The sequence below is a fragment of the Micropterus salmoides genome, unplaced genomic scaffold (genome assembly GCF_014851395.1).
Source record: "Micropterus salmoides isolate LMB-PRFRI ecotype aquatic unplaced genomic scaffold, ASM1485139v1 Ms_hic_scaffold_1, whole genome shotgun sequence".
Lineage (NCBI taxonomy): Eukaryota > Metazoa > Chordata > Actinopteri > Centrarchiformes > Centrarchidae > Micropterus > Micropterus salmoides.
In genome coordinates this window covers 29,547,913-29,575,014 of record NW_024040040.1, presented here as the reverse complement: position 1 = coordinate 29,575,014, position 27,102 = coordinate 29,547,913, and the positions used below count along the sequence as shown (strand labels likewise).

Below are 27,102 nucleotides of genomic sequence, written 5' to 3'. Positions count from 1 at the left end.
GTGCTGGCAATGTTTATCATTTTAACTGGTCATAGTGATTGTAAGCACTAGCTAAAAATGAGAACCTACCTACAAGTTTTGTACACCGCATTTTGCTAATAAGAAAGAGAGCAGAGACTAAATATTTGGTACTTTTTACCAACCTCAGAAGTCATAGTCACTGTTGAGCCCAAAAAATTTTTCACATGCATGCACTATATACAGCAGAATGCTCACACTGTAGCTTTCCTCCAATTCTTGCTGCCAGGGGTGGATTGGTAATCTAGCATACCGGGCCCAATTACCCAGTGGGTAATTTTTTATACTGACCCTGGGCTGGACCAATCACATATCTTACTGGCCCTCACCCTCTCCCCCTGTGGCCTCTGTTTCTTGCGTTGCAGGCCAAAAATTATTAAAAATTGACGGAAAAATAGCCGACTTGTTTGCCGACATGATGATCACTTGCTGTCATACAGTGCTACATGAGCTATTTGACATTGTTTTTGTAGCTAGCATAGTTTCCTAATGCAGTCTTAACTTTGGCTAAATGTGCTAATGGCTGAAGTGACGTTATTTTGTCTGCTGTGAAAATGACTTGTAGGCTACTTGAGTATGAGTTGTGTACTCCACCTCTGATCACCATGGAGTCAGTACAGTGGAGTGCGAGTACACTGATTCACTTGCACTGGTACACTTATTGACAGCACATGCCACTCAGCTGGTTTGGGGGAATATTACAGTAGGTACACATGTTATATGGAAGGATGGTGTTTTGGTGAGGTGTGTGGTGAGCCGCCTGGGCCAAAAATGCCATGGTCGATTTTTGTCCCAGTCCAGCCTTGCCCAGGACCTTGGGGGTATTTCTGTGGGAAATTTCTTCTATACTGTCTGAGACCTCTTTTACTGTCTATATGAAGCAAATACATTTTTTTTTATAAACAACGATAACACTGGTTACTAAAGAATTCTGAAAAGATTTCATTAGAAAATTTAGACTGCTCTGCAACTTGTTAGTAGCAGCCAAGCAGTATAAAAATTAGTTTAATAAAGGGAATGCAGAGTAAATGCTATTGACCAATATTCATGATGTTTATTGAAATGTTACACTGTAAAAACAATTCAACAGTTGGTTCATATTTTATGAACTCTGTCGAATGGATTCAGTTTGATGTGGTCTCTTATTCAGCAGACTCACTCTGGAAGAAAAAACAAACACAAAAACGAATTATTTAAGGATTAACAAATTATTAGATTTTTATCAGAGACTTCTTAACGTTTAAAGACTGTATCATCCTACATGTGGTTATTTAAATGTGCTTCCACAAGTGGAAGAGTGAAATTATTGAATTTTGTATCAATGAAAGGTTACTGCCATAAGAACAGAATACTCAAATTAAATGCCGGTCTTTACATTTTTTGGAAAATATGACTTCAGAAATGAGTACCTTTCCAGTATCACGGCTCTTGGCTCTCAGCTTGTTGACCTGGGACTCAGCGATGTCAGCACGCTCCTGAGCTTCCTCCATCTCATGCTGAACCTTCCTGAGCCTAGACAGGTGAGTGTTGGCCTGCTCCTCCTGTGAAGGGATTGGAGTTTTATATATACTTAGTTAAAAGACAGTTAATTATGGTATTATCTATTCTAAATTAAATATAGTTCACTTACAGCCTCTTCAGACTGTCTCTTGTAAGCCTTGACTTTAAGCTGCAGCTTGTCCACCAGATCCTGAAGTCTGTTTACATTCTTCTTGTCCTCCTCAGTCTACACAGATAAAAATATTTTAAGTGAAAGAGAAGAGACTTCAAAGTACTGTGTGGTTTTAGCCAAATTAATTACCTGGTAGGTCAGCTCCTTCACTCTCCTCTCATATTTGCGGACTCCTTTAACAGCATCAGCTCCGCGTCTCTGTTCAGCCTCAACTTCAGTTTCCAGCTCCCGCACCTGAGATGTAATGATAAATTATCAAAGTGTTGTACAAGGGTTTGAGGGCATACAAACAAGTAAAGTTATTTTATGCTTTTAAAGTGTGCTTTTATGTGTTAAACTGCTCTTTCGGCATTTATACACAGTTCATACCCTGGACTCCAGTTTCTGGAGCTGCTTCTTGCCACCCTTCATGGCGAGGTTCTCAGCCTCATCCAGGCGGTGCTGCAGGTCCTTGACTGTGACCTCCAGGTTCTTCTTCATCCTCTCCAGGTGAGCACTGGTATCCTGCTCCTTCTTCAGCTCTTCAGCCATCATGGCAGCCTGAAATGGTTCAAATTCATGATAAACATTATTATCAGTGCATGATAGTAGACACAAATATGAAACAATTTCTAAAATAGCAAGGGTAAAAATGTGAACCCACATCAGTGATAGCCTTTTTGGCTTTCTCCTCAGCGTTTCTTGCTTCCTGAACAGCATCATCCACTTCACCCTGAACCTGGACAAGGTCAGCCTCTAGTTTCTTCTTGGTGTTCAGAAGACTGGTGTTCTAGATGAAAAGAAGCCATGTTTAATATGATAGTTATGATGTATTTTCAAAATACTAGTTTCTGGTGAAGTTATAAAAACAAACCTGAGAGTGAAGCAGTCCAACGCGCTCACTAGCATCAACCAGCTCCTGCTCAGCCACTTTGCGTCCTCTCTCTGTCTGCTCCAGAGCAACTCTCAGCTCCTCAATCTCAGCCAGCATCAGGCCATTTCTGCGCTCCACCATGGCAACCTGCTCCTTCATGTCTTCCTGTCCTCTGACAGCATCATCAAGGTGCAGTTGGGCATCCTGGCAACAAAAAATAAAACAGATAAAACAATTAACCTTCTGTACCTTGTTTTGTTTTTTGTTTTGTTACATAAATGATCATATAAACCTCACCTTCAGCTGTCCCTGGACATTCCTCAGTTGTTTCTGGGCCTCAGCAGCCTGCCTGTTGGCGTGGCTCAGCTGAATCTCCATCTCATTCAGGTCTCCTTCCATCTTCTTCTTGACTCTCAGGGCATCATTCCTGCTCCTGACCTCACTGTCGAGAGTACTCTGCATTGAGTCAATCACCCTCTGGCTGTTCCTCTTGATTTGCTCCATCTCCTCATCCTTCTCTGCCAGCTTCCTGTCAACCTCACCTTTGATTTGGTTGAGCTCAAGCTGAACACGGAGAATCTTGGCCTCCTCATGCTCCAGTGTGCCCTTTAAATAATTTAAGATAATGCGACTTAATACTGAATACTGAATTACAATGGCATGGACTAATTTGATTTAAGTAAAAAAAAAAATTATTACTTCAGCTTCCTCTAGTGCTGTCTGAACTTCACTCTTTTCTGTCTCCACAGTTTTCTTTGCTTTCTCCAGTTCGTGGATACTCTTCCCAGTCTCGCCAAGCTGTTCAGTCAGGTCTGAGATCTCCTCTATAGTGTGACCAAAGCCAAATACATTTGGGGCAACTTAGATTATGCAGCATACATTATCTAGCGAATATACTATAGTTGCTATAATAGTCAATTAAAAAATAGTAAGATTGACATACGCTGAAGGTTCTTGTTCTCCCTCTTCATGGTCTCCAGCTGATCAAGAGCCTCTTCATAAGAGTTCTTCATCTTGAACAGTTCAGTGCTGAGAGAACGAGCCTCCTTCTGGGCTCCTTCCAGCTCTGCCTGGCCCTCCTCATACTTTTGTTTCCAATCTGCAAGGACCTAGAATTGTGCAGGTTAATGAAATGATTACTTCATTATATAATATTTTTGGTGATAAAACTGGTTTTGATTACCAGTTCAACCAGTTACCTTATCAAAGTTTCTCTGCTTCTTATCAAGGTTGGCAGCCAGACCATTGGCTCTCTCTACATCAATCATGAGGTCCTCCACCTCACCCTGCAGTCTCTGCTTGGTCTTCTCCAGAGAGGCACACTTTGAGTTCACAGCTTCAATGGATTCCTCAGCATCCTGCAAGCGCTGCGCAAGCTTTTTCCTGTAGTGAAGAATGTTTTAATTGGTAAAAGCAAACTACTGAAATTAAAACTAATAAAAACACTGAAAGGAGAGTGACTTACTTGGCCTCCTCCAACTCCTCAGTGCGCTGGATAGCATCTGTCTCATATTTGGATCTCCACTGAGCCACCTCACTGTTGGCCTTGGACATTCCTCGCTGCAGCTCAGCCTTGGCCTCCTGCTCCTCCTCAAACTGCTCTCTGAGCAGGTCACAGTCATGGCGGGCTGACTGAACAGCATGGGCCAGGGCATTCTTGGCCTGTTGGGTAAACAGTCCATGTTAAAGGGACATTTTAATCAATCTAATGTATGAAGCATCCAAATGCTGGGTGAATAAGTACCAGCAATATTAGGGATGCTTAGTGACTCCATTTAATTAATAATTTAATAGTTTTATATGTTCTTCTTAGGATTAAGATATACCTAGGGTATAACTGTTTTGTTTGTTTTATATTCCATTTATTGTCCCAGCTCCTTTCTGTCCAGTAGGCTGCAATTAAGGACATTTTCTCAGGCAACTTTTGTAAGTATTTATGCAGCTCTTAATTTATCCATTTTTACTCTTTATTATTATATTATGTCTTGTGACAAATTCAAAACCTTAAAATGGAGTTTATATATAATCACACCCTGTAAAAATCTGAAAATAAGAGGAGACTTTTCATACCTTCACTTCCTCCTCAATGTGCCTCTTCAACTCCTCAATCTGCTGAGTGAAGGCCTGCTTTCCTCTCGTCAGCTGGGAAACAAGAGCTTCTTTCTCCTCAAGCTGGCGGGAAAACTCACCTGATTGACAAAATGTTGGTGATGAGGATTTTTAAGTATTTTTTTTATTAATACAGGACACTCTGAAACATACAGTGGTGGTGATAGTTCGGTGGATAAGACATCAAGATATTAAAGCCAACACTGTGGGTCACCAGAGTTTGATTCCCACCAATATGTCCCTGAGAAAGACACTTAACCTTAAAGACACTAGTTGCTCCAGAGACGTGCAACCTCTGCCATTTTAAAAGCATCAGCTAAATGAAAAATGGAAATAAATCTATTCAGTACATGTTGCCATTTGATGAACTCTACCTACAGAGTGCTTTTTCTTAAAGGGGACTTACCATTCTCTGTCTGCAGTCTTGCCTTCTGTGCGTTAATGTCATTCAGCTGGCGGACATTCTCATCATTTTTGGCTTTCAGCTCACTAAACTGGTCTTCAAGAGTTCTGCACATTTTTTCCAAGTTGCCCTATAAGCAACAAAACATGATGTATTTAAAAACCTGCATTCAATGATGGAAATGTTGAATACTTCTCTGTTCAGCAGTACATTAAAGCCATTGTAGTCAGAATAATCAGTGAAGACTTAAACACAGGGGTGCTATACTGTTATGGTTATATTATTTATCCTAACAATTTATGTATTTCTGCTTTTCTATTCTTGAGATGTCGAAACAGGGAAAACCCTCACTTATAACAATCCCCACACCTTAGCTTTAGAAACAGCCTCCATGTTGCTTGAGAGGTCATCAATCTCCATCTTGTACTCGCTCTTCTCCTTCTCCAGCTTCTGCTTGACACGCTGAAGGTTGTCGATCTGCTCTCCCAGCTCTGCAACGCTGTCTGCCTGCTTCTTCCGGAGAGCTGATGCGGTGGCTTCGTGCTGCAGGGTTGACTCTTCAAGGTCACGACGCAGCTTCTGGAACTCAGCTTCGCGCTTCTTGTTCATCTCAATCTGAGCAGCTGTTGCTCCACCAGCTTCCTCGAGCCTCTCACTGATCTCCTCAAGCTCCCTGGAGAGGTCAGCCCTCTGCTTCTCTACTTTCGCCCGAGCAGCCCTCTCAGCCTCAATCTCTTCCTCCAGCTCCTCAATACGAGCCTAGATTTGATGATAGTAATATCAAGAAGGCTTATTAACTGGAATAGATATACATGTTGTTTTGGATTTACCATTCATGTCAAATACACTACCTGGAGTTCCTTGATCTTCTTCTGAAGCTGAGCACCAAGGGACTGTTCATCCTCAATCTTGCTGAGGAGCTGGCTGATCTCAAATTCTTTCCTGGAAGAGTATAACAAAAACAGTTTTTGCTGTTATTTCACTGGTTGCACGATAAATGAACATAAAGATACATCTACATGATACAAAGTAGTTGGCCTGTGTTAACGTGTACACCTACACAAGTAGCAAGCTAGAGTGCATGATAATGTTTATGTTTTGTTTGGTAACAGTCCTGTGGCACTGGAACTATTTGAGTTGGCTGAGCCAAACAGATAATAAAATAAACAAATAAATCATAATTTGTTGTTGCTTATTATAGGTAATTAGTAAATGGCGCTTGTAGATCTGTTGTCAGCCTGCAGCCTCATACCTACGACAGAATCACAGCCTGCTGATAGTCATTTAGCACTCCTTTTCATGTGATATTGCTTTATGATATTATGGCTATTTAGTGAAATATAAGGATTATAAATAACCAAAAACTTACTTCTTGATTTTCTCATCAGATTGCTGCTTGTCATTCTCCAAATCCATTATGGATTCCTGGGCCAGTTTGAGATCTCCCTCAAGCTTTCTCTTTGCTCTCTCAAGGTCCATGCGGAGCTTCTTCTCTTGCTCCAGTGATCCCTCCAGCTTTTAAGATAATTTCCAATTTTTGACCATTTACATTGTTATGAATTTGTATCATGGAAGGTCAACTTCAAAACACAAGCTACTTGACAATAAAAAACACTATAAAAGAATTACATTTCCTTACATCGTCCACTTGCTGTTCCAGCTTTGTCTTGGCCTTGGTCAGAGTGTTGACTTTGTCTTCCTCTGCCTGGAGATCATCAAGTGTTTGCTGGTGGGCCTCTTGGAGGGCTTTCTTCTCCTTTGTTAACTTGGCAATAGACTCATCTTGAGATGCCATCTCCTCTGTCAGGTTTTTTACCTGAAACGATGTGAAATGTGCATTATTTGTATCACTATATATACATAGAGTCTTTGTTTGAAAGAGTATAGGTTTAAAATAATTTCAACCTTGTTTTCTGTTGCATGTTTCTCCTTCTCCACTTTAGCCAAGGTGAGCTCCAAGTCATCAATGTCTTTCTTCAGCTCAGAGCATTCATCCTCCAGCTTCCTCTTCTTCCCAGTCAGCTCAGCATTGATTTCCTCTTCATCCTCCAGTCTCTCACTTGTCTCTTTGAGTTTGGCCTCGAGTTGGATTTTGCTCTTAATGAGCCCCTCACACCTTTCCTCGGCATCAGAGAGGTTTTCAACTTCCTTTGGTAAGGCACATAGACAATCAGAAGACAAGGAACGTATGTGGCCTCATTGTATATCTGAAAATTGTATCTGAAAAGTGTATATGTGATAGAATCACACTTGCTGTGTGTCCAACTTACTGCAGCCACTTGGAGTTGCAGGTCATTCTTTTCCTGCAGCAGGGAAACCATCTTCTCCTCCAATTCCTTCTTTTTGGCCAGGGCAGCAGCCAGGTCTGATTTCATCTTATCATAGTTCTCCTTCATCTGTTGCAGCTCCTTCTCAGTCTCAGCGCTCTTCAGAAGAGGCTTGATCTTGAAGTAAAGTTTCAGCCATGGCCAATTTTTCACATTCATGAATGAACGGATATTGTACTGGATGGAATAGATAGATTCCCTGAAAAGTGAAGATAGATAGTGTAAGTGTAATTTCTGCTGAACTGCTGGGGATAACAAGTTAACAAACATAATCTGTAAATTAAAAATGTGGACATAAATATTAGTGTACTGTATGAGAATCCTACCTCCTCTCCATCATCTTAACAAACTCTTTCCTCATTACATATCCTCTGCAGAGAGCCTGGGTCATGGTCACCAGTGTAGCCAGTTTCTCGTCTCTCATCTCCTCCAGCTGACCCAGCAGACCAGCTTTGAAGAACACCTGTGTTGTCAAGTGAAGGAAACCAGTCGTCAGTACACGTGACTGTAACAGGACTACTAAATCTGTTAATATTGTCTATAAGGATGAACCTTTGTGTGTCCAAACATGTACTGAGTGTGGTCCACATCAATGGAGCCCAGCAGCTTCTCTGAAGCTTTCTTGTTGTCAATGAACTGTCCCTCAGGGATGACACTGGCATTCAATACTTTGTATCTACAAGAGAAAATTATGTTGTTACTTATAATTACCTCCATCTCTCCTCAATATCTCTACTGAAATCAACTTGACTTGCTTATAATGAAAACTGCAGTCACCTCTGCTTAAAGTCACCGTAGAGGATTCTGCTGGGGAAGCCCTTTCTGCAGATTCTGATGCCTTCCAGCACACCGTTGCACCTCAGCTGGTGGATGACCAAGTAGTTCTCCATAAGACCTGCACAATTGCACATGCATTTTGGGTAAAATATATTGTTTAGAAAATGCAGAAAGGTGGATTATGAACTTACCAGGTGTCTTTGTTTCATTAGGAATCAGGCAACGAACAAAATGAGGGTGAGTGCTCCTCAAGTTGGTCATCAGCTTGCCCAAGTTCTCCTGTGGATCAGCATCAAAAGATAGTTGGTTAACGCTATCTCAATATGAGGGTTTTTAATTGTCATACAAAAATATCACACAAAACATACTCTGAAAAGAGCAGAGACGGTCTGGAAGGAACCACCCTTCTTCTTACCACCCTTCTTGCCACCAGAAGCCTCTGTTTCACAAAACATTGGATTTCATTAATTGCAGTAAATAACACTGTAACTTATGAAGTTACTCTGTTGAAACCAAACCAATATAACAATATATATTTGTATTCATTACTAAACTCCATGCCTCTCACATAACATTCTAAACTGCACACACAGCAATTTCAACCCATGCTTTTTGCATTGCTTCCCATATTGTACCATTATCAGTAGAAAATAGTGAAAAATGCATGATGTTTTTGAAACCATGGATATTTCTTGGGACATCTGTTTTACTAAGATGAAGCATATTCATTTCTTACCCTCAGCTCCAGCATGGGCTACATACAGGAAGGCCAGCAGTTTGTTTGAAGCTTTCTGGTAGAGCTGAACAACTGAGTCATTCAGTGGGTCCTTGTTCTTGTCCAGCCAGCCAACGATATTGTAGTCCACTGTGCCAGCATAGTGAACCAGGGAGAAGTGAGCCTCAGCCTTTCCCTTTGCAGGTTTTGGCTTCTCAAAGGCCTTGCTCTTGCCAAGATGCTGATCATGCAGCTTGTTCTTGAAAGTTGTGTCAGAGGCCTTGGGGAACATGCACTCCTCTTCAAGGATGGAGAAGATTCCCATTGGCTAAGAGAAATTTACATTAGATGTTGAAAGATTTAACTGCGGAAGAAAACATTTGCACATGAATCAAGAAATCACATCTATCAGATTGATTACTTACCTTCTCAATAAGCTCAATGCAGGCAGCCAAGTCCATACCAAAGTCAATGAACTCCCACTGAATGCCTTCTTTCTTGTACTCCTCTTGCTCAAGAACAAACATGGTGTGGTTGAAGAACTGTTGCAGTTTCTCATTGGTGAAGTTGATGCAGAGTTGCTCCAAGCTATTGAACTGCAATTATGGAAAAATATTTAACTTCATGCCAAAATAAGGTCGAAATTGCGCAGATATTTTCAACTACTCACATCAAAGATCTCAAATCCAGCAATATCCAACACCCCAATGAAGAACTGTCTTGGCTGCTTTGTGTCCAGCATCTCATTGATACGGATGACCATCCACAAGAACATTTTCTCATAGATGGACTTGCACAGAGCACTGACAGCATTGTTGACCTGAAAGGATTTCAGTGCGGCAATTTCTCCGAATAACATTTTCATATCAAATTGCAGAAATTTCCCAAAAATTTTTCACACATCAAATTGTCTTTTTATTACCTGTGGGACAGTTTGACCTTTGGTCACCATCTCATTTCCGACCTTGACTCTTGGGTAGCACAGAGCTTTCAGCATATCAGCAGAGTTCAGGCCCAGGAGGTAAGCGATTTTATCAGCCACTGATGGAGAGAAACGCAAGAAGTGCTAAATACACATTCACTTGTGTAGTAAATTACACACCAGAAATTTTGCATCATGAGAATGGCGTTATCTTAGCATTTACCCTCAGTGCCATCAGGTTCAGCCTGCTCCTCACGCTGCTTCTGCTTGAATTTCATGTTGCCGTGATGCATCACAGCTCCAGTCAGCTTGTAGATTCCCAATTTCTCCTCAGCTGAGAATCCCAAGATGTCAATAGCGGTCTGCATTATACAGAAAGAAAATGTATGTATGTTTTTAGTACTTTGATTTGATGTAAATTCATTTTTTAAATGTAAAGATGAAACCATATTATAATCTTGCTGCTGCTGTTTACATTCTACCCAGATGCAAATTCATTAAAGGCACTGTGGAATGTTCTGGGTGTATATGTGTATGAACAGGCTTATAGACTATATAAATAATTGTATATAGCTTATTATTTAATTTAATTATTAATTATTAATTTAATTTAATTAATGTTACCATATTTTAATACACATTTAATTATCTGGTATGTTCTGCGTGTGTAGCATGAAGGGACTTCAAACTTTATTTTCGTTATACAACCTTGTGTTGCTTAACACAAAATAAACAACCTTGTACCTTGCACCTTATACATTATATAACAAAACAATGTGATCTTACATCTGTTGCAATGAACTCCTCCACATCATTGATGCTTTTGACAGTGATTTCACCCTGACTGATCATTGGGTAGTCATATGGGTTTGTCGTGATCAGAAGAGCCTCTGAAAGACCGGAAACAAAATACATGAGATTTTCCTGTGTTATTCTTACTAGTATGTTCAATTTGTCTATTAACATACCCAGGAGCTCAGGCTTGTGGCCAGTCATCAGCTGATAGAAGATATGATAACTCCTCTCAGCAGACAACTGGAAGGTGACACGGGACTTCTCCAGCAGATCTAAGCATAACAAGATAAATTGGAGACGTGGAGATGCCAGTTGCCTTATAGCAAATAACTGTCCATCCCTTACACACAGACACATTGTAGATAAATGTAACGGTTATGGCTGGAAGTGCTTTCTAGCTGCCTGCTCATATATTCAGGACCCACAGACATGCAATAGATGTGTGTACAGAATAGACCAATATATACACAGTATAAAAACATTACAGATAGATCCATCCTTCCATCGTCAACCGCTTATCCTGCGTACAGGGTCGCGGGGGGCTGGAGCCTATCCTAGCTGACATCGGTCGAAAGGCAGGGTACACCCTGGACAGGCCACATTTAGACAAACAAGCACTCACACCAAGGACAATTGTAGAGACACCAATTAAACTATCATGCGTGTCTTAGGATGGTGGGAAGAGAACGCCCCCAGAACATGCAAACTCCACACAGAAAGGTGGAGTTATAAAAAAAGGAATAAAAGAAATAAAAGGTTCTTCCTTCTGGGACTTAAATTGCAAAGTTTCTCATTCAGCCATAATGCAACCCCTACATTTCATTACCATTGATTAAAGGAGACCTATTATGCTTTTCCATATTTTATGACTTTTCTACAATGTAACAATGTTGGATGTTCATGTTAAACATTGCCAAAACTTCAAATAATTAAGTTAACGTATTAAAAAGAAATCCCTGTGAGACGAAACCTCAGATTTCCTCCTGTTCTGAACACTCTGTTTTAACTGCTTTTTCTGCCAATGGCTCCGTTCTACGACATACCGAGCTAGGTATGGGACATATATATAGGACATACTGAGCCAGTGTTCCATAAATGGCCATTTGCTCCCACAGCAACGGCACAGCAACGCTCAGTCTGTCTGTACCGCTCAGTGACAATAACAGCCTGGTAACATGCTTCAGGTTTTGGCCAATCAGAAGATAGTGGGCTTTGAGATGGGGGGCCTTAAAGAGACAAGAGCATCTACGGCCTGCATGAAGACCCAGTATAAGACAGAAAATAATTTTTTTGAACTTTGAATCATGCAAAGCAGTCATACAGGAGTCACAGAACTACAATACAAGAGAGGGAAAGCATTATAATAGGTCTCCTTTAAGCATAATGTCTTGCAAGGATAGCTCCAAGCTTACACCATGTTACACCAACTTACATGTTTCAATATCAGCTGAAGCCAACTTGCCAGTCGAGCCAAAGTGGATCCTGATGAATTTACCCTAGACAATCAGATCCTTATTAGCATCACATTTAGAGCAATTAGAAAGGGTTTGATATTTCCTGAATTACTTACAAAACGAGAGGAGTTGTCATTCCTCACGGTCTTGGCATTGCCATAGGCCTCTAGTAGAGGGTTGGCCGCAACAATTTGGTCCTCAAGGGAGCCCTGCATGAGAAGATTTGCGTTACATGAGTGATACATTCTGATTAATTTTCCACTCACATAGACATTTATCCTAAAAAAAATATTTTACCTGCATTTTGCCAGGTGTTGGCTCAGCCTTCTTAGCTCCAAGAGCTGCAATTGTTGCGAAGTACTGGATGACACGTTTGGTGTTGACAGTCTTTCCTGCACCAGATTCTCCACTGGGGTTTATAAAACACAATGTCAAGATCCTGCTTCATATCATAAAGTTTATAAATATTTACATGATGGTGTGTTTTGTACTTACGTAATCAGGACAGACTGGTTCTCACGATCTGAAATACAAACATACATGCTTCACATGAATTACATATTTATCATTTTTTCAATATACTCATGTTTAAGTTAACTTCTACTTAAGTACACACTTTCACACTAGCACTGATCTTACCAGTGAGCATGAACTGATAGGCATTGTCAGAGATGGAGAAGATGTGGGGTGGTGCCTCAATTCTCTTCTTTCCCCTGTATCCTGCCACAACTACAGCATCATACACAGGAAGCCATTTGTAGGGATTCACGACAACGCAGAACAACCCAGAGTAGGTCTGTAATAGGAAATAATAAACAATATTTAAACATTTGTATATATAGATCTAAATGATATTTACATTATATACACTTTCAAGAAATGTAAAAGCTTACATAGATCATCCATGATGCATAACGCTCTTTGAGGTTATACAGCACAGAAGGCTCATTGAGGTGGGTCATCATGGCCATGTCCTCCATCTTATCAAACTTTGGAGGGTTCATGGGATGGATGTCATCCTCTTTTACAGTGACTGTCTGAATAGGAAATAGAGTCAAAAGATTTTGAGATTTTGAAAGACATTTCAATAAATTTTACAAGTTTGAAGACATGGACTATCACAGTTAAGTTCTGTGAATGTAACAGATGGACACTCGGATTTCACTAGGATATTTAAAATTGTTTAATTATTCACCTACCTTTCCACCGGCTGTCTCAACTGTGGCTTTGTCGCCCTCTTTTTTGACAAGTTTTCCCTTGACATACATCTCATCCGGATCAACCACAAAGAATGCAGTTTTGGCATCAAATGGTGCAGTCTGCGCCTCAATCCTCTCCCTCTCTGGCTTTCGGAGGAAAATGGCCGCAGGGCCATACTGCTCCATCTCCGCATCTGTACTCATGGTGGGTCTTTAGTGGAGACTGAAAATACGAGAGATTCAAACACAAGTTATACATTTGTTACAGAACCTGCACTTGACTAATTTCTGATTATATTTGTTTTGAAGAATTTACCTCAATCAATGAAAAACAGAAACTCCTTGGTGTCCTGTGTATGTCAAGATCCTACAAAACAAGTTTTTGGTAGACAAGTTTTTCATTGTTTTGTAATTTCATCCAAGATTAATATAATAAGCAACCTACCTACAACATAAAAACCCTAATGTAAAAGGTGTTTGAAAATGGAAACACTGAAGCAGCATATTATTGCAGTGATTACAGTAATAAACAGTAATAATGTCGAATAATGTCACAGGCGCGTGATATGAAAACGGTTGACTGCACTCACCCGTCTTAGATGCCAGTCAGTTGGAGCAGACATTGAGAGCTGCTGTTTTTATACACAACCAGTCTGCCTCCTCAGCGTAAGTGCCCTCCTCAGTTTGGTCAGGAATCCTTGACACCTTGTTGGTTGATAGTGATATGTTCTGTGTGTATGAATGAATAAGCATGTTTCATTTTCTACATATACAGTATAGTTACCATTTTACCAAACTATATTTAAAATGATACTCTAAAGATGTAAATATTGTCATTTTAAAATTACGTTTACATCCTCATTCTTGATATTTAACTCAAAGTCCTGTATTGTGACACAACAAAATACCTACCTAACACAAAACACAATCTTGAAAATGAATATGATTGTACTCATTATACATACATATATATCCTTGATTTAAAAATAACTAATAACAGATGACAATGTTGTTTAGTTGGTATATTTTGGAACTCATAAAAACTAAGTACACAGAATGTTCACAGTGTACCCAATGGTAAATTACAAAAGTGCTCTGCATAATTTGTGGATTATTTGTTCCAATAAAGAGGGTGACATTATTTTAAACTGACACAGTTTATAGAAGGCAACTGTGTCCCGTTAATTTTGATATCACAGCCAGTAATGACTTTTAAATTTGGAGAAGCATTGAAATGTCACCGGTGTATAATTACAGGACATACAAATCTCAGAAATCTGAAATACAATTCAGGCTGATGGTCTTACCATTAACACTGGACACGGGTTATTCCTTGGAATGGACTTTAAAAAGTTTTGCCAACTTGGATCATTTAACACCATAAAAACGTTCTTCACATTTTTTTTTATTTTGCTTGAAATGAAGAATAAGAATGAAAAAGATGCAGTTTTTGGATGAGAGGTTTGATTTACTCACTGACTGACAAATTATTTAATGACATTTGATGAAGTCTGGGATCATCTCCAGGGGCAACATTCATTTCCAAGTTTTGCTCAGGCTTATTATTTGCCATCTTACCAGCAGATCACGAGGTCAAAAATAAATCCAGCTAAGGGAGGGGGCAGAAATTTGTGTTTGGCAATAGAGAGAAGAATATATTTATAGGACACATTTAGATATCTTGTTATCTCCATATCCCAAGTTTAATGAGATGCATCTTCTCAAAAAATCTATTTATTTCTTACATGTATTGCAATAAAAACAATAATATCTGTTATGGAAATGTAAGGCCATTACCATGGAATTATTAAATACAATATATGCTATCTGTTCATTGTAGTTGTCCTAGGTTGGGTAGAATTGCCAGAAAAGTGCTGAGCTGACACACAGCATTAACCAGGAGCCACAACCAAAACAGGAAAATGACTGACTTGTGTTTAGCCCTGGTATTATAGTGATGTATGTTACGGATTAGAGGCAAGGCAGGAAAAGGCAAGTTTATTTGTATAGCACATTTCAACAACAAGGCAATTCAAAGTGCTTTACATGAAACATAAAGGAAAGAAGATATAAAAAACAGGATATTTATTTTTAAAAAGAGTTAACTAGAAAATAAAAACAGGATGAAACAGGACAGTAAAAGTTATAGTAAATTATAAGCTATTAATCTACAGCCTTAAATTTGATTTCATTGAAGGCAGTGGTACAAAGAAAAGTCTTCAGAATTATTTAAAAAGAATTGAGAGCTTCAGCAGACCTGCAGTTTTCAGGGAGTTTGTTCCAGATATAAAAACTGAACGCTGCTTCATTATGTTTAGTTTTGACTCTGGGGACAGAAAGCAGACCTTTCCCGGATGACTTGAGATGTCTGGATGGTTCATAACGTAGCAGACGATCAGAAATGTATTTTGGCCCTAAACCATTCAGTGCTTTATTAACCAACAGCAGTATTTTGAAATCAATTATTTGACAGACAGGAAGCCAGTGTAAAGACCTCACAACTGGAGTAATGTGATCCACTAGCTGATTTATCTTTTAAGGAGACCTGTAAAACAAGAAAAGACAATGATGATAAAGACATGTTTTTTCAGGTTCTGCTGAGACATAAGTCCTTTAATCCTTGATAGATCCAAGATAAATCCAATATTTCTGGCTTGGTTTATGGTTTTTAACATTACCGATTGAAGCTGAGCACTGACTTTTAATCATTCTTCCTTGGCACCAGAAACAATGACTTTAGCTTTATTTTTGTTTAATTGGAGAGAATTCTGGCACATCCAATTGTTGATTTGTTCAATACAGTTAGAGGGTGACATGGGAGTGGATTTTCACTCCTGTCCCATCCTACTCCCACAAAAAATATTCCTGTTCCTTCCCATTCCCATGACACAGTTTAAAATAAAATTCCTGTCCTGTTACAATCCCGGAAGAATTACTCCTGTTCAATCCCGTTCTCTGTAAAAAACAAACAAACAAAAAACTGCTTATTTATATACAAAACCGACATGATTTCCATCATGCACTCTGCTACTGACTTTTTTCCTTTCCTGTCCCAGTGCTGTGATGATAAGACCTGCCCCAGACAACCTAAGAGGTCTAGATAGTTGATAATGAAGCAGAAGATCAGACATTTATTTTGGCTGTAAACCGTTCAGTGCTTTTTAAACCCACAGCAGTATTTTAAAATCAATTATTTGACAGACAGAAACCAGTATAAAGACCTCAGAAGTGGAGTGATGTGATCCACTTATTTGGTCTTAGGGGGAACTCAAGCAGGACCACATGTGAAAAACAAAATTGAGATCTGAGTTTAATGTCAGAATTCAAAGAGAAAAGTCAGAATTCAAAGAAAATAGTCAGAATTCTGAGATTAAAGTCAGAAAAAAAGTTTAAATCTCAGAATTCTGACTTCTGACTTTAAAGTGACTTTAAACTGACATTCTCACATGGGACCCTTACAGGTACCCATACTTGTGACTTTTTTTCCCAGAATTCTGACTTTAAACTCAAATTCTGACTTTAATCTCAGAACACAAAAAAAATTTCACATGTTGCCCTAATCCTCTTCGATATAGATCAGCTGCAGTTGTCTGATCGATTTTTAGGGAGCCCAGTAAAAAACACTGTAATAGTAGTAAACTTAAAGTTTTAGCTTTTTTGGTGAGGAAGCTGATGTTCAACCCACTTGAGGTCCGGGGAGATGATTATGCCTAGGAAGCGGAAGGAGGGTGACTCAAACAGGGTGATGGGGATAGGTGGGGCTGGGCTTTTCCTGAAATCCACAGCCATGTCCACTGTCTTAAGAGCGATGAGCTCCAAAGTGTTCTTACTGCACCAGGTCACCAGATGGTCGATCTCTCACCTGTAGACGGACTCCGATGCAATCTTCAGAAGTGGGCATAGTTTTACTATTTGTAGTAACTTAGCTTGTTTCTTGTTTCACTGTTTTAATTATACTTCATTCTCCATCTTAAGTGTCACTCACTTATTGAATCTGCCTCCTTCAGTTCTCTTCACACTCACGGACCTAACGTACCTATGCTGCAAAGACATCAGCGTGCCCTGCATCTTTCAGTTTCTCTCTCCCTGTATATCTGCTCCGCTGACTTTCTCCATCAGTAGTAGGCTATGTCGACCAGCACTGTCTCTCCCTCCATGTTGTTAGAGAGTTTTTGATGCAGCATTCAGACCAAAAGCAAATTTAATCCACGTAACGCTTTCCTCGCGGGGGTTTTATCACTGGACAACTGCTGAGTGTTCACACACAACGCGATAACACGAATAAACACAACTCGCCATTACTACAGCTGTATGAACCCAAAGTAAACATTTTGCTGTGATTAAATAGCAATAAACAGATTAAACTGATGCTGAATGAACTAATAATAACTGAAAATATTCAACTCACGCGAATGCCTTCACTTCGCCTTTGAGTCGCCGGCCTTTTGAAATTATGTAGGTATACCTCATTATACCGATATACCACCCTAGTTCCAGGTGCTGCAGGATGAAGTGAAGGGCCATGTTCACTGGTATTGCCTACAGACCTTTTGGCTCTGTAGGCAGACTGTATGGAGTAGGTCTGTAGCAATGGGTCTGTAGTCCTGTGGTCCATGGAAACAGGGATGATGGTGGAGGATTTGATGCAGGCGGCCACATGGCACGTCTCCAGTGAAGTGTTAAAGATGTCCATGAACATCGGACACAGCTGATCGGCAGAGTGCTTTAGGGTAGATTCAGAGACAGAGTGTGGCCCTGCTGCTTTAAGGGGGTTTTACCTCCTGAACCAGACTGTTGACTCTGTGGTGGGCAATTGTTGAAGGCCCTATGCCCTGCTGAGGTAAAGGAGGTGGAGCTGGCCTCTGCTGAGGTGGGTAGGTGAAGCTGGTGGACTGGAGCTGGTGTATAGAGTCATGGTCTGGTGTATGGAGTCATGGTATTTCATGGTCTGTCCCATTGTCTTTCAAAGCGACAGTAGAACTTGTTCAGGTCGTTTGCCAGGCAAAAATACCAGTCGAAAATGGAATGGAAGGTTTTGGGTTTGTAGTTTGTGGTCTGTCTGAGTCCCCTCCTGACAGAAGCAGAGTGTTTGGCTGAGAACTGGTATTGTAGTCTCTCTGAGTAGCTTCTCCCACCGCCTTGTTAAACCTGTACTTTGACTCCCTAAGCCTAGCCCAGTCTCCGCTCCTCTTCCTTTTCCAACCTAAGCTGTCTGAGTTCAGTTGTGAACCTGGGTTTGTCATTATTATAACTCACTGTGGTGCATGATGTTACACAGCTGTCCTCACAGAACCTGATGTAAGGTGATAGTACCTTTGAACATTGTTCTGATGTTAGTTAATTTTTCTTCAGGTATTACAGCAGAAAACTGAATTTAAAAACAAGACAAAACAACACGCACCAAAACCCAGATGGCATCCGCAGTGCCTTTTTAGTTGCAACTTTCCTAGTATTAAATTTCCCCCAATACCAAACAGCTAAAGCTCATCATAACACTCATTCCTTGTTGTTTCTTATTTTGTTTGTGTGTAGAAATAATTACATTACCATAGAATGCATTTTTATATAACATATTTAAAATAAATGGTTGCAGATTTAAAATAGTAAAACTGTTGCATGTTAAAATAAATTAATAATACATTTTGTGTTCTTCAGGGAAGACCTTGTCCCTGGCTTTTATTGACGGCCAAATGCCTCTTTATTGAATCTGTGATATTGCTGTTTTCTAGTTGATTTTTTGAGGGTTCATTACAATTCAAAGTTCCTAGCTAAATTGACCTTGATATGGACCAGCCACAATCAGCTTACCTCTTTAAAAGACATTCCATACTTCTTGCTGAGAGTTCACACAATTAAAAAATGTAATGGGCAATTCACCAAATGCCAGTTCTCAGTTGCAGGTTATATAATAATGTATATGTTGTAAGAGATACGTATAATGCACTGAGAAGGAACTGTTAAACCTGTTTAAATGAGATTCAAAACAAGGACCATTTTTTGGATCACTGTAGTTTGGATGGATAGCATACAAATGTTGTGAGACTCTGTGAGGCTAAAGCTGAAATTGGCCCTGTTGTTTTCCAAATTGAAAAACATGATAAATCAGGAAGGTTTGGATTGTCTATCAATTTAATCAGTTAGTGGTGCAGAAGTGAAAATTATTTTATTTTAGTAAAACATTTAAAAAATATTAGTGTATGAAAATGGGCCTACTATTAACTTATAATCAAGTTTCCGTCAGTATTTTAAATCTCTATGTTTAACATACTTAAAATGGGTATGAGATGTGATGCGGGGGAGATATCAGATTTAGTAAGGGGTGTGTGTAATTTATTTGATGACAGCCCACATTTTCAATAGGGATAATGTTTTACAGCAGGACCAAAAATAGAAAGGAATTGCAAGTCTGTCCTCATGTGTCAGTAAGCAAAAACCTAATGAGAGAGACTCTGGAGTACATATAAGGTAGTGCTTAAGGTGTTGTATGCATGTGTAGTTGGCTGATTTAATCAGTATCAGAAATGTGTGACTTCTGTTTTAACCACAACTACATGTCCTGCTTTACTACATGGCTGACACAATGTGTATAGCTAATGGATTTAAAATATATTCTTTGTACAGTAAGTGTTTGAAGAAGCTTTTGCATGGTGCATGCACAGATGTTTTGGCTTTGTTTTCTTGCTGTGAAAACAGTTAAAGGGTATTTCCAATGGACTGTTGGTGGAAAGCCATTACTGTCAAAGACTGTCGATTGTTCCTAAATTAGCTACAAGACTGCGCAATTGGTATTTTCGCTGTGAAATGCAAAATGCATGTCAGTATTTTCACAGAGATTTTTAGGGCATCATTAGCAAAACATTACTAACTAATTACATAAAATAAGCTCATTCTTTTTTGGTCGCACTTCTAGAACATGCGTGAGTTGATAATAATAAATAAAATCACAGAGGTACATTGTATTAAGGAATAAGCATTAACGTAGTGTACAAGGGCGACATTTTAGGTCAGTAATAGTTTTTTTGTTAGCTCCTCAATTGGACTGCCCAGAATAACAAGTTTCAAAAACTAACTGTGGATTTTGTCAATTTCACTATTTTAGCACTAACTGGATACTAGCTCTGAGTGAGAATGCAGCTTTGGGGAAGACTGTCCAGGGTGGTGTTGTGCAAAATATTTAAGACTAAGATAAAAAAGTGTGACCTTTTACCAACATGTTTATACACCAATTAGAATACAAAAATTTCACAGGAGAGGGTCAGAGATTGATGCATAATAAATGTTACCAGAACAGAGACCCGAGGTGACATGAAGCCATGTAAAAACTGATTTTCAGCTTCTTTAGGACCTCTTTTTATAGCTGTTTCTAAGCATTACGTCATGTCTTGGCTCTCTTTCCTACTGAATCTGGATCTGGGGAAATTCCCAGGATGTAGATTTGCCATGCTGCTGATCAGCAGAGACACACTGCTCCACCTGTCTGACGCCTTTGCATGCTTACTGCTGATCATAACATGATCATAACCACAACCTGACTTTGTGTCCTGGTGAGCTGGTTTGTTCTGTTCTCTGTGTAGAGACAGGGCATTACTGTGCTCCCTCACTCTGCTGTGTGTCCTCCTCTACCTTTACCTGGGAGCACACACATATAGAGCTACAAAGCTTTAACACTGTGATCTTAACTTTAGCTGTCTATATAGTTACAGAATATATTGGTGTATGTTTTGTAACACAGTTTTCACACAAATCTGCTTCTATATTCCTTCTACAGTGTTGTTATTGAGGCACTCATTGGATTTATCCATTCTAGCTTTAATAAAATTCAACCTGTCATATTTTGCAATGTTGCATGAAACACGTGTACTGTTTTATCTGATTTATTGTTTTTGAGATGCTACATTGATGGGGAGTAAGTGGCAAAAGACCATCTTTAGCTTTTGAGGTGCAGTGTCTAGCACACTATATTGAATTTTGGCTTTACAAGGACATCAAATTTGCCAAGTGCTTGCTCATGGTGGGAATTGTTGGGTCTCTGTAAATAATATCACAAAGAGTACTGTCTAGAGCTGCTCTATATAGAAAATGCAATGGGATAACCTTTGGTGTGACTTTGCACTTTATAAATAAAATAAAATTGAATTGAAATTGTGCACTATTTTATAGTGTTGTTTTTTTATGTCAATGAAACATTATGACTTTATCATTGACATTTATTAATGAAAGCTTTCCAAAATTCATCTAGACATATACATTCTGTATGCTGTTCCATCTAGACTACTTTAACTTTCAAACAACCATATTCTTGAAATATGTGCAGTTCTCTTCTGTTGTATATGATGATATTCCAGGTCAGAGATTCATAAAAGGTATTTTCTATCCATAAATAAAATATTTAATCCCATGCAATGTAAAATGAGGAACATACTTTGTTAATAGTTTAGTGAATAGTTTTGACAATGTTTATTATCCATCTGTTTGACAGTAACTAACATGAGAATGGGAATTAATTGTAGTTCAAGTTACAACAACTTCCTTTTTCATGGCGAATCATTGATTTTGGACGCCATGCCACGAGCATGCGTTTAACAAAAACTCACCGTTTGTCCATCTTTTAACTGTCAGTGGGATCAGGGTAGACAGCGAAAATCTGAAGTCAGTCCGACTAATTCTCTAGGAGGAGTTTGTTAAAGTTTGGAGCCTGTAAATCCCCAGAAATGACCATTAAATCCAAAATGGCCAACATCCTTTTGGGTTTAGGGCATTACTCCAAGAGGCTTTTTGGTATGTCTGACCATGATACATGTGCCACAGAAATTTCGTATATGTAGGTGAAACGTGCCGTGGGGGCTGCTTCGTTGAAGGTCATTTCCTGTTGCCAGCAGGTGGTGCTATGACTATGGGTGAATATTGGCATGTACATGTGTTCAGGGCTGGACTCCTATTAAACGTGTGAAATCTGGTACAGATCTGAGTATGTACAGTCAAGTTACAACAACTTCCTGTGTCATGGCGAAGTGTAGAACTTCGCCGCCACGCCACCACCACCGCCATCACCATCGCCATCGCCATTAACTGCAAACTCACAAGTTTTACAACATGGCTTCATCAATGTGTTAAGGTTTTTCTGGGACAGTTTTGATAGTTTTCATTTTTCAGTTTCTTATATTGAACTTTAAAAGATCCGCGACATCTGCAGTGAACACTGTCTGTGTGTCTTTTAGACTGGGCCAAAACGATACTTTCAATATTGAGGGGGGGACCAACCTGTTTCTTGGTGGAAAGGTGATGTGTAAGTCCAAACATAGGCATTATGTTATTATGTTAACATTTATTATAACCTGACATTATTTATATATGCATATGTATAGGCATATAGGCTATATTATAAACAACAGTTGAAGGAAGAAGGAAGATGAGGAGAACAGGAGGAGCTGTAGGACAAGGACGAGGAAGAGAAGCAGAAGGAGGAGGAGAAGGACAATGGAACCAGAAACAGTGTTATTGTTAGTTATATTTATTGCTGATGTTCTTCTCATGCATATGCATCTACACAATCAGTACAAGCAGAGTCAGGGTCCAGCACAGCGGAGCTTAGCCAGGGGGGGGGCTACTCAGAGCTGAACCTGAGGGAGTTGATTTTTATGCACTCCCATACACACTGCTCTATTTTATGCCACTGCATTGTTTTTGATTATATTTAACTATTTTAGCATTCTGACTGACTCAGCCTTGATTATCTGGTTCAGTGAAGTGGTGCCTTGCTTACACAAACTTAAGAGGTTTTTACAGAGTTTCCGCAGGGTCTTAAAAAGTCTTAAATTTCAAAATCAAAATTTAATTTTAATTTAAAGTTTGTGTTCTAGGTCTTAAATAATTTTAAAAAGGTCTTTATTTTCCAACGTCCATGTAACGCTACCTAATGCTATCTAATGCTCGTTGAAATTCTCCCAAAGCATGGTTAGAATGGTTTTTCCTCACGTGGTTAGTGTAGTTATTTCTTTCGCTAGTCCAAATATAATTTGTTGTGTTACGACTACAAACATGCAGCTGTCGTGTTACTGCCGCGAGTCTCTTTCAGATTGTACCACAGATATAAAACTAAAACTTATTCTTTAGCTGTGTGAAAGTGCAACCTTAGTGACTCTTCCCTGAAAGAAGCAGAGCTTAGGGTTTGGTTAAAACCAGTCGCTAGCAACGCATTTGAAGCCTTCTGTCTTTGCTCATATGTTGGTTGATGATTTTCAGCACGGTAACACTCAAAACATGGCTGTTTCCCTCTCCTCATTCTTCAAAGGACGTGCAAATGTGTGAGAGAGAGAGCAGCAGAAAGTGACAGTGAAAGTTAGCAGAGGATAAGATCAGCATTAAGTTGTCAGGTTCCAGCTCTGTCCTTTACTGTACATCTTGATAGTTAAATTAAATGAAAAAGAAAGAATGGTGTTCACCACGGAAGAGCGGAGGTTAGTAACGTTAAAGCAAATTAGGGATGCAAACTAGTCCTTTTAAGCTAATGAGGAGATTATTCTTTTGGATTTTAATATACAAATGAAATGCTTGTAATTATATGGAAGGGAGGTGGTTCTCACGTTGCCTGTTATTTATGTTAATTTCTACAAATGTTTAAAGCAGTAAATTAAGACACAAAAGGCAAACATGAACAGTCCTATCTGTAGGCCTAATATTTCTGAGGTCATATTGGTGGTGAGGCTCAAAACAGCTTGGTGCTGTGCCATGAATGTAAAATTATTGTGGAGAGCATCAAAACTAACCACATGACTTTTTCCAGATCTAATGGTTATAATTCAAACCTAGTAGACTTCTTTAGCAAGTTTAGCTTTTGGGGTATAGTTTATTCAAAATCTGCTCTAGATTTTCCTACTTATTATTCACAGATGTGGTAATAACAATGGACCAAAATTGAATGGATGGATGGAATTTCTTTATTGGAAAACATAAACATTTTCTTGGGGGACGACCACCAAACCCCCAACACATAAATACCATCTAAATTTTTTACATTTTACTTATACCGCTCTGTAAAAGCATGTTTTACCACGGACATTAGTTTTATTATTATTTGTAAATGTACCTGCTTGGCAACTGCCTAGACTTCTCTTCTTCCTACACTCATTCACACTCACACCTTTACCTCTCACTGCAAACACACCTGCTTTTCCCGCCTCTCTCTGTCTCTCTCTCCCTGTCTGCTGCCCTGAGTTTCTCCATCAGCAGTAGGTTATGTTTTATAAAGTTGCAGAAAAGACACAGAACTGGTCTTATTTCTGTATATTTGCATCCATGATCCTTTTTCACGGCAGCAGGTGCACAGCATGCCAGCTTGCTAATTACGTAGCTTATGTCATCGTCCATCCCGATGTTTCATTGTTGATCGTCCAATGCCAATTTTATAGAAATCACTCAACCCTAATTTGAATACATTTATTTATTCTGCAAGTAATTTTGTAACTGCATTTCCTTTGTACGTTTGTTTTTTTTTGATGTTTGATATAGGTCCTAAATTTCATTCATAGTGGTCTTAAAAAGGTCTTAAAAAGTCTTAAATTTTACTAGTTGAAACCTGCAGAAACCCTGCTTATCATAATGAAATTGACTGTATACAAGTACAACACTATTTATTAAAATAACTGCAAAAGTCTTTCTCCACGCCCCACATGGCTGAATTTCAGTCCCAGTACATCCCTGGCTATTTGACATTGTTTTTGTAGCTAGCATACTTTCCTAATGCAGTCTTAACTTTGGCTAACTGCCCTAATGGCTGAAGTGAGGTTTTTGCCAGCATTGCGTTGGCCAATCCCACACTGCTGTGAAAATGACTTGTAGGCTACTTGAGTATGAGTTGTGTACTCCATGGCCACCTCCATCACCATGGAGTCAATAAATGAATGCGAATGAGTACACTGATTCACTTGCACTGGTACACTTATCCACGGCACATACCACTCAGCTGGTTTGGGGGAATATTACAGTAGGTACACATGTTATATGGAAGGATGGTGTATTGCAGGGGCGTTTGCAGGCTCTTGAAACATTGGGGGCTTAGCCCAGCCCAGAAATCTTTCATGTTTTCACCCCCCACCCCCATTGCCGTCTACCCAAAGTACGTATAAAGCAACAGTAAATGATATATACAGGTGCTGGCCATATAATTAGAATATCATCAAAAAGTTGATTTATTTCAGTAATTCCATTCAAAAAGTGAAACTTGGATATTATATTCATTCATTACACACAGACTGATATATTTCAAATGTTTATTTCATTTAATTGTGATGATTAAAACTGACAACTAATGAAAATCCCAAATTCAGTATCGCCGAAAATTAGAATATTACTTAAAACCAATACAAAAAGGATTTTTAGAAATGTTGGCCAACTGAAAAGTATGAACATGAAAAGTATGAGCATGTACAGCACTCAATACTTAGTTGGGGCTCCTTTTGCCTGAATTACTGCAGCAATGCGGCGTGGCATGGAGTCGATCAGTCTGTGGCACTGTTCAGATGTTATGAGACCCCAGGTTGCTCTGATAGTGGCCTTCAGCTCTTCTGCATTGTTGGGTCTGGCGTATCGCATCTTCCTCTTCACAATACCCCATAGATTTCCTATAGGGTTAAGGTCAGGCGAGTTTGCTGGCCAATTAAGAACAGGGATACCATGGTCCTTAAACCAGGTACTGGTAGCTTTGGCACTGTGTGCAGGTGCCAAGTCCTGTTGGAAAATGAAATCTGCATCTCCATAAAGTTGGTCAGCAGCAGGAAGCATGAAGCGCTCTAAAACTTCCTGGTAGACGGCTGCGTTGACCTTGGACCTCAGAAAACACAGTGGACCAACACCAGCAGATGACATGGCACCCCAAACCATCACTGACTGTGGAAACTTCCCACTGGACTTCAAGCAATGTGGATTCTGTGCCTCTCCTCTCTTCCACCAGCATCTGGGACCTTGATTTCCAAAGGAAATGCAAAATTTACTTTCCTCAAAGAACAAAACTTTTGACCACTCAGCAGCAGTCCAGCCCTCTTTGTCTTTTGCCCAGGCGAGACGCTTCTGATGCTGTTTCTTGTTCAAGAGTGGCTTGACACAAGGAATGCGACAGCTGAAACCCATGTCTAGCATACATCTGTGCGTGTTGGTTGTTGAAGCACTGACTTCAGCTGCAGTCCACTCTTTGTGAATCTCCCCCACATTTTTGAATGGGTTTTGTTTCACAATCCTCTCCAGGGTGCGGTTATCCCTATTGCTTGTACACTTTTTTCTACCACATCTTTTCCTTCCCTTCGCCTCTCTATTAATGTGCTTGGACACAAAGCTCTGTGAACAGCCAGCCTCTTTAGCAATGACCTTTTGTGTCTTGCCCTCCTTGTGCAAGGTGTCAATGGTCGTCTTTTGGACAGCTGTCAAGTCAGCAGTCTTCTCCATAATTGTGTAGCCTACAGAACTGGACTGAGAGACCATTTAAAGGCCTTTGCAGGTGTTTTGAGTTAATTAGCTGATTAGAGTGTGGCACCAGGTGTCTTCAATATTGAACCTTTTCACAATATTCAAATTTTCTGAGATACTGATTTGGGGGTTTTCATTAGTTGTAAATTATAATCATCAAAATTACATACATGCAGGCATGCCTGAAGTAGCCTAAAGTATTTCTTAATGTGCATATGGCACCTTTTCACCTCAATGATAAATTAGCTTAATTAATTTGATTTAAGTAAAAAAAATATTTATTAATGAAATATTGGGGGGTCTGGGGGTCCTCCCCCTAAACTCCTGAATTCTGGAGACATTTTCTGCACCAATTTATGGTGGAAATGTCTTGGGTTTTATAAAGGGAAGGACAAAAAAT

At 39.5% G+C, this 27,102-nt stretch overlaps 2 protein-coding genes across 2 annotated transcripts in view; one reads left to right on the top strand and one right to left on the bottom strand.

Moving 5' to 3' along the window:
- The window catches only part of arhgef4 (Rho guanine nucleotide exchange factor (GEF) 4), a 182,463-nt gene that overhangs the window by 16,441 nt on the left and 138,920 nt on the right, over nucleotides 1-27,102 (top strand). The window lies entirely within an intron of this gene.
- On the bottom strand, nucleotides 1,048-13,448 carry LOC119906047 (myosin heavy chain, fast skeletal muscle). The gene is made up of 39 exons (XM_038723538.1): nucleotides 13,245-13,448; nucleotides 12,939-13,082; nucleotides 12,685-12,841; nucleotides 12,541-12,568; nucleotides 12,343-12,454; nucleotides 12,162-12,254; nucleotides 12,024-12,087; nucleotides 10,765-10,863; nucleotides 10,583-10,686; nucleotides 10,020-10,158; nucleotides 9,797-9,915; nucleotides 9,545-9,694; nucleotides 9,300-9,470; nucleotides 8,896-9,202; nucleotides 8,528-8,598; nucleotides 8,351-8,438; nucleotides 8,160-8,277; nucleotides 7,935-8,058; nucleotides 7,709-7,845; nucleotides 7,326-7,581; nucleotides 6,961-7,203; nucleotides 6,695-6,871; nucleotides 6,425-6,570; nucleotides 5,907-5,997; nucleotides 5,425-5,814; nucleotides 5,059-5,185; nucleotides 4,614-4,732; nucleotides 4,009-4,205; nucleotides 3,743-3,926; nucleotides 3,487-3,652; nucleotides 3,243-3,367; nucleotides 2,841-3,149; nucleotides 2,544-2,747; nucleotides 2,334-2,459; nucleotides 2,060-2,230; nucleotides 1,820-1,924; nucleotides 1,649-1,744; nucleotides 1,428-1,559; nucleotides 1,048-1,178 (listed from the first exon to the last, which is right to left on the bottom strand). The coding sequence occupies exons 1-39, from the start codon at nucleotides 13,446-13,448 to the stop codon at nucleotides 1,161-1,163; spliced, it is 5,811 nt and encodes a 1,936-aa protein (XP_038579466.1). The 3' UTR covers nucleotides 1,048-1,160.

Excerpts from the sequence above, each read along its gene's own strand:
- LOC119906047 (XM_038723538.1), bottom strand. The coding sequence starts at position 13,448 with ATGAGTACAGATGCGGAGATGGAGCAGTATGGCCCTGCGGCCATTTTC. Across the intron at positions 9,471-9,544 it reads CTGGATTTGAGATCTTTGAT|TTCAATAGCTTGGAGCAACT; the intron begins GTGAGTAGTTGA and ends CCATAATTGCAG. Across the intron at positions 5,186-5,424 it reads AGGCTGTTTCTAAAGCTAAG|GGCAACTTGGAAAAAATGTG; the intron begins GTGTGGGGATTG and ends TGTTGCTTATAG.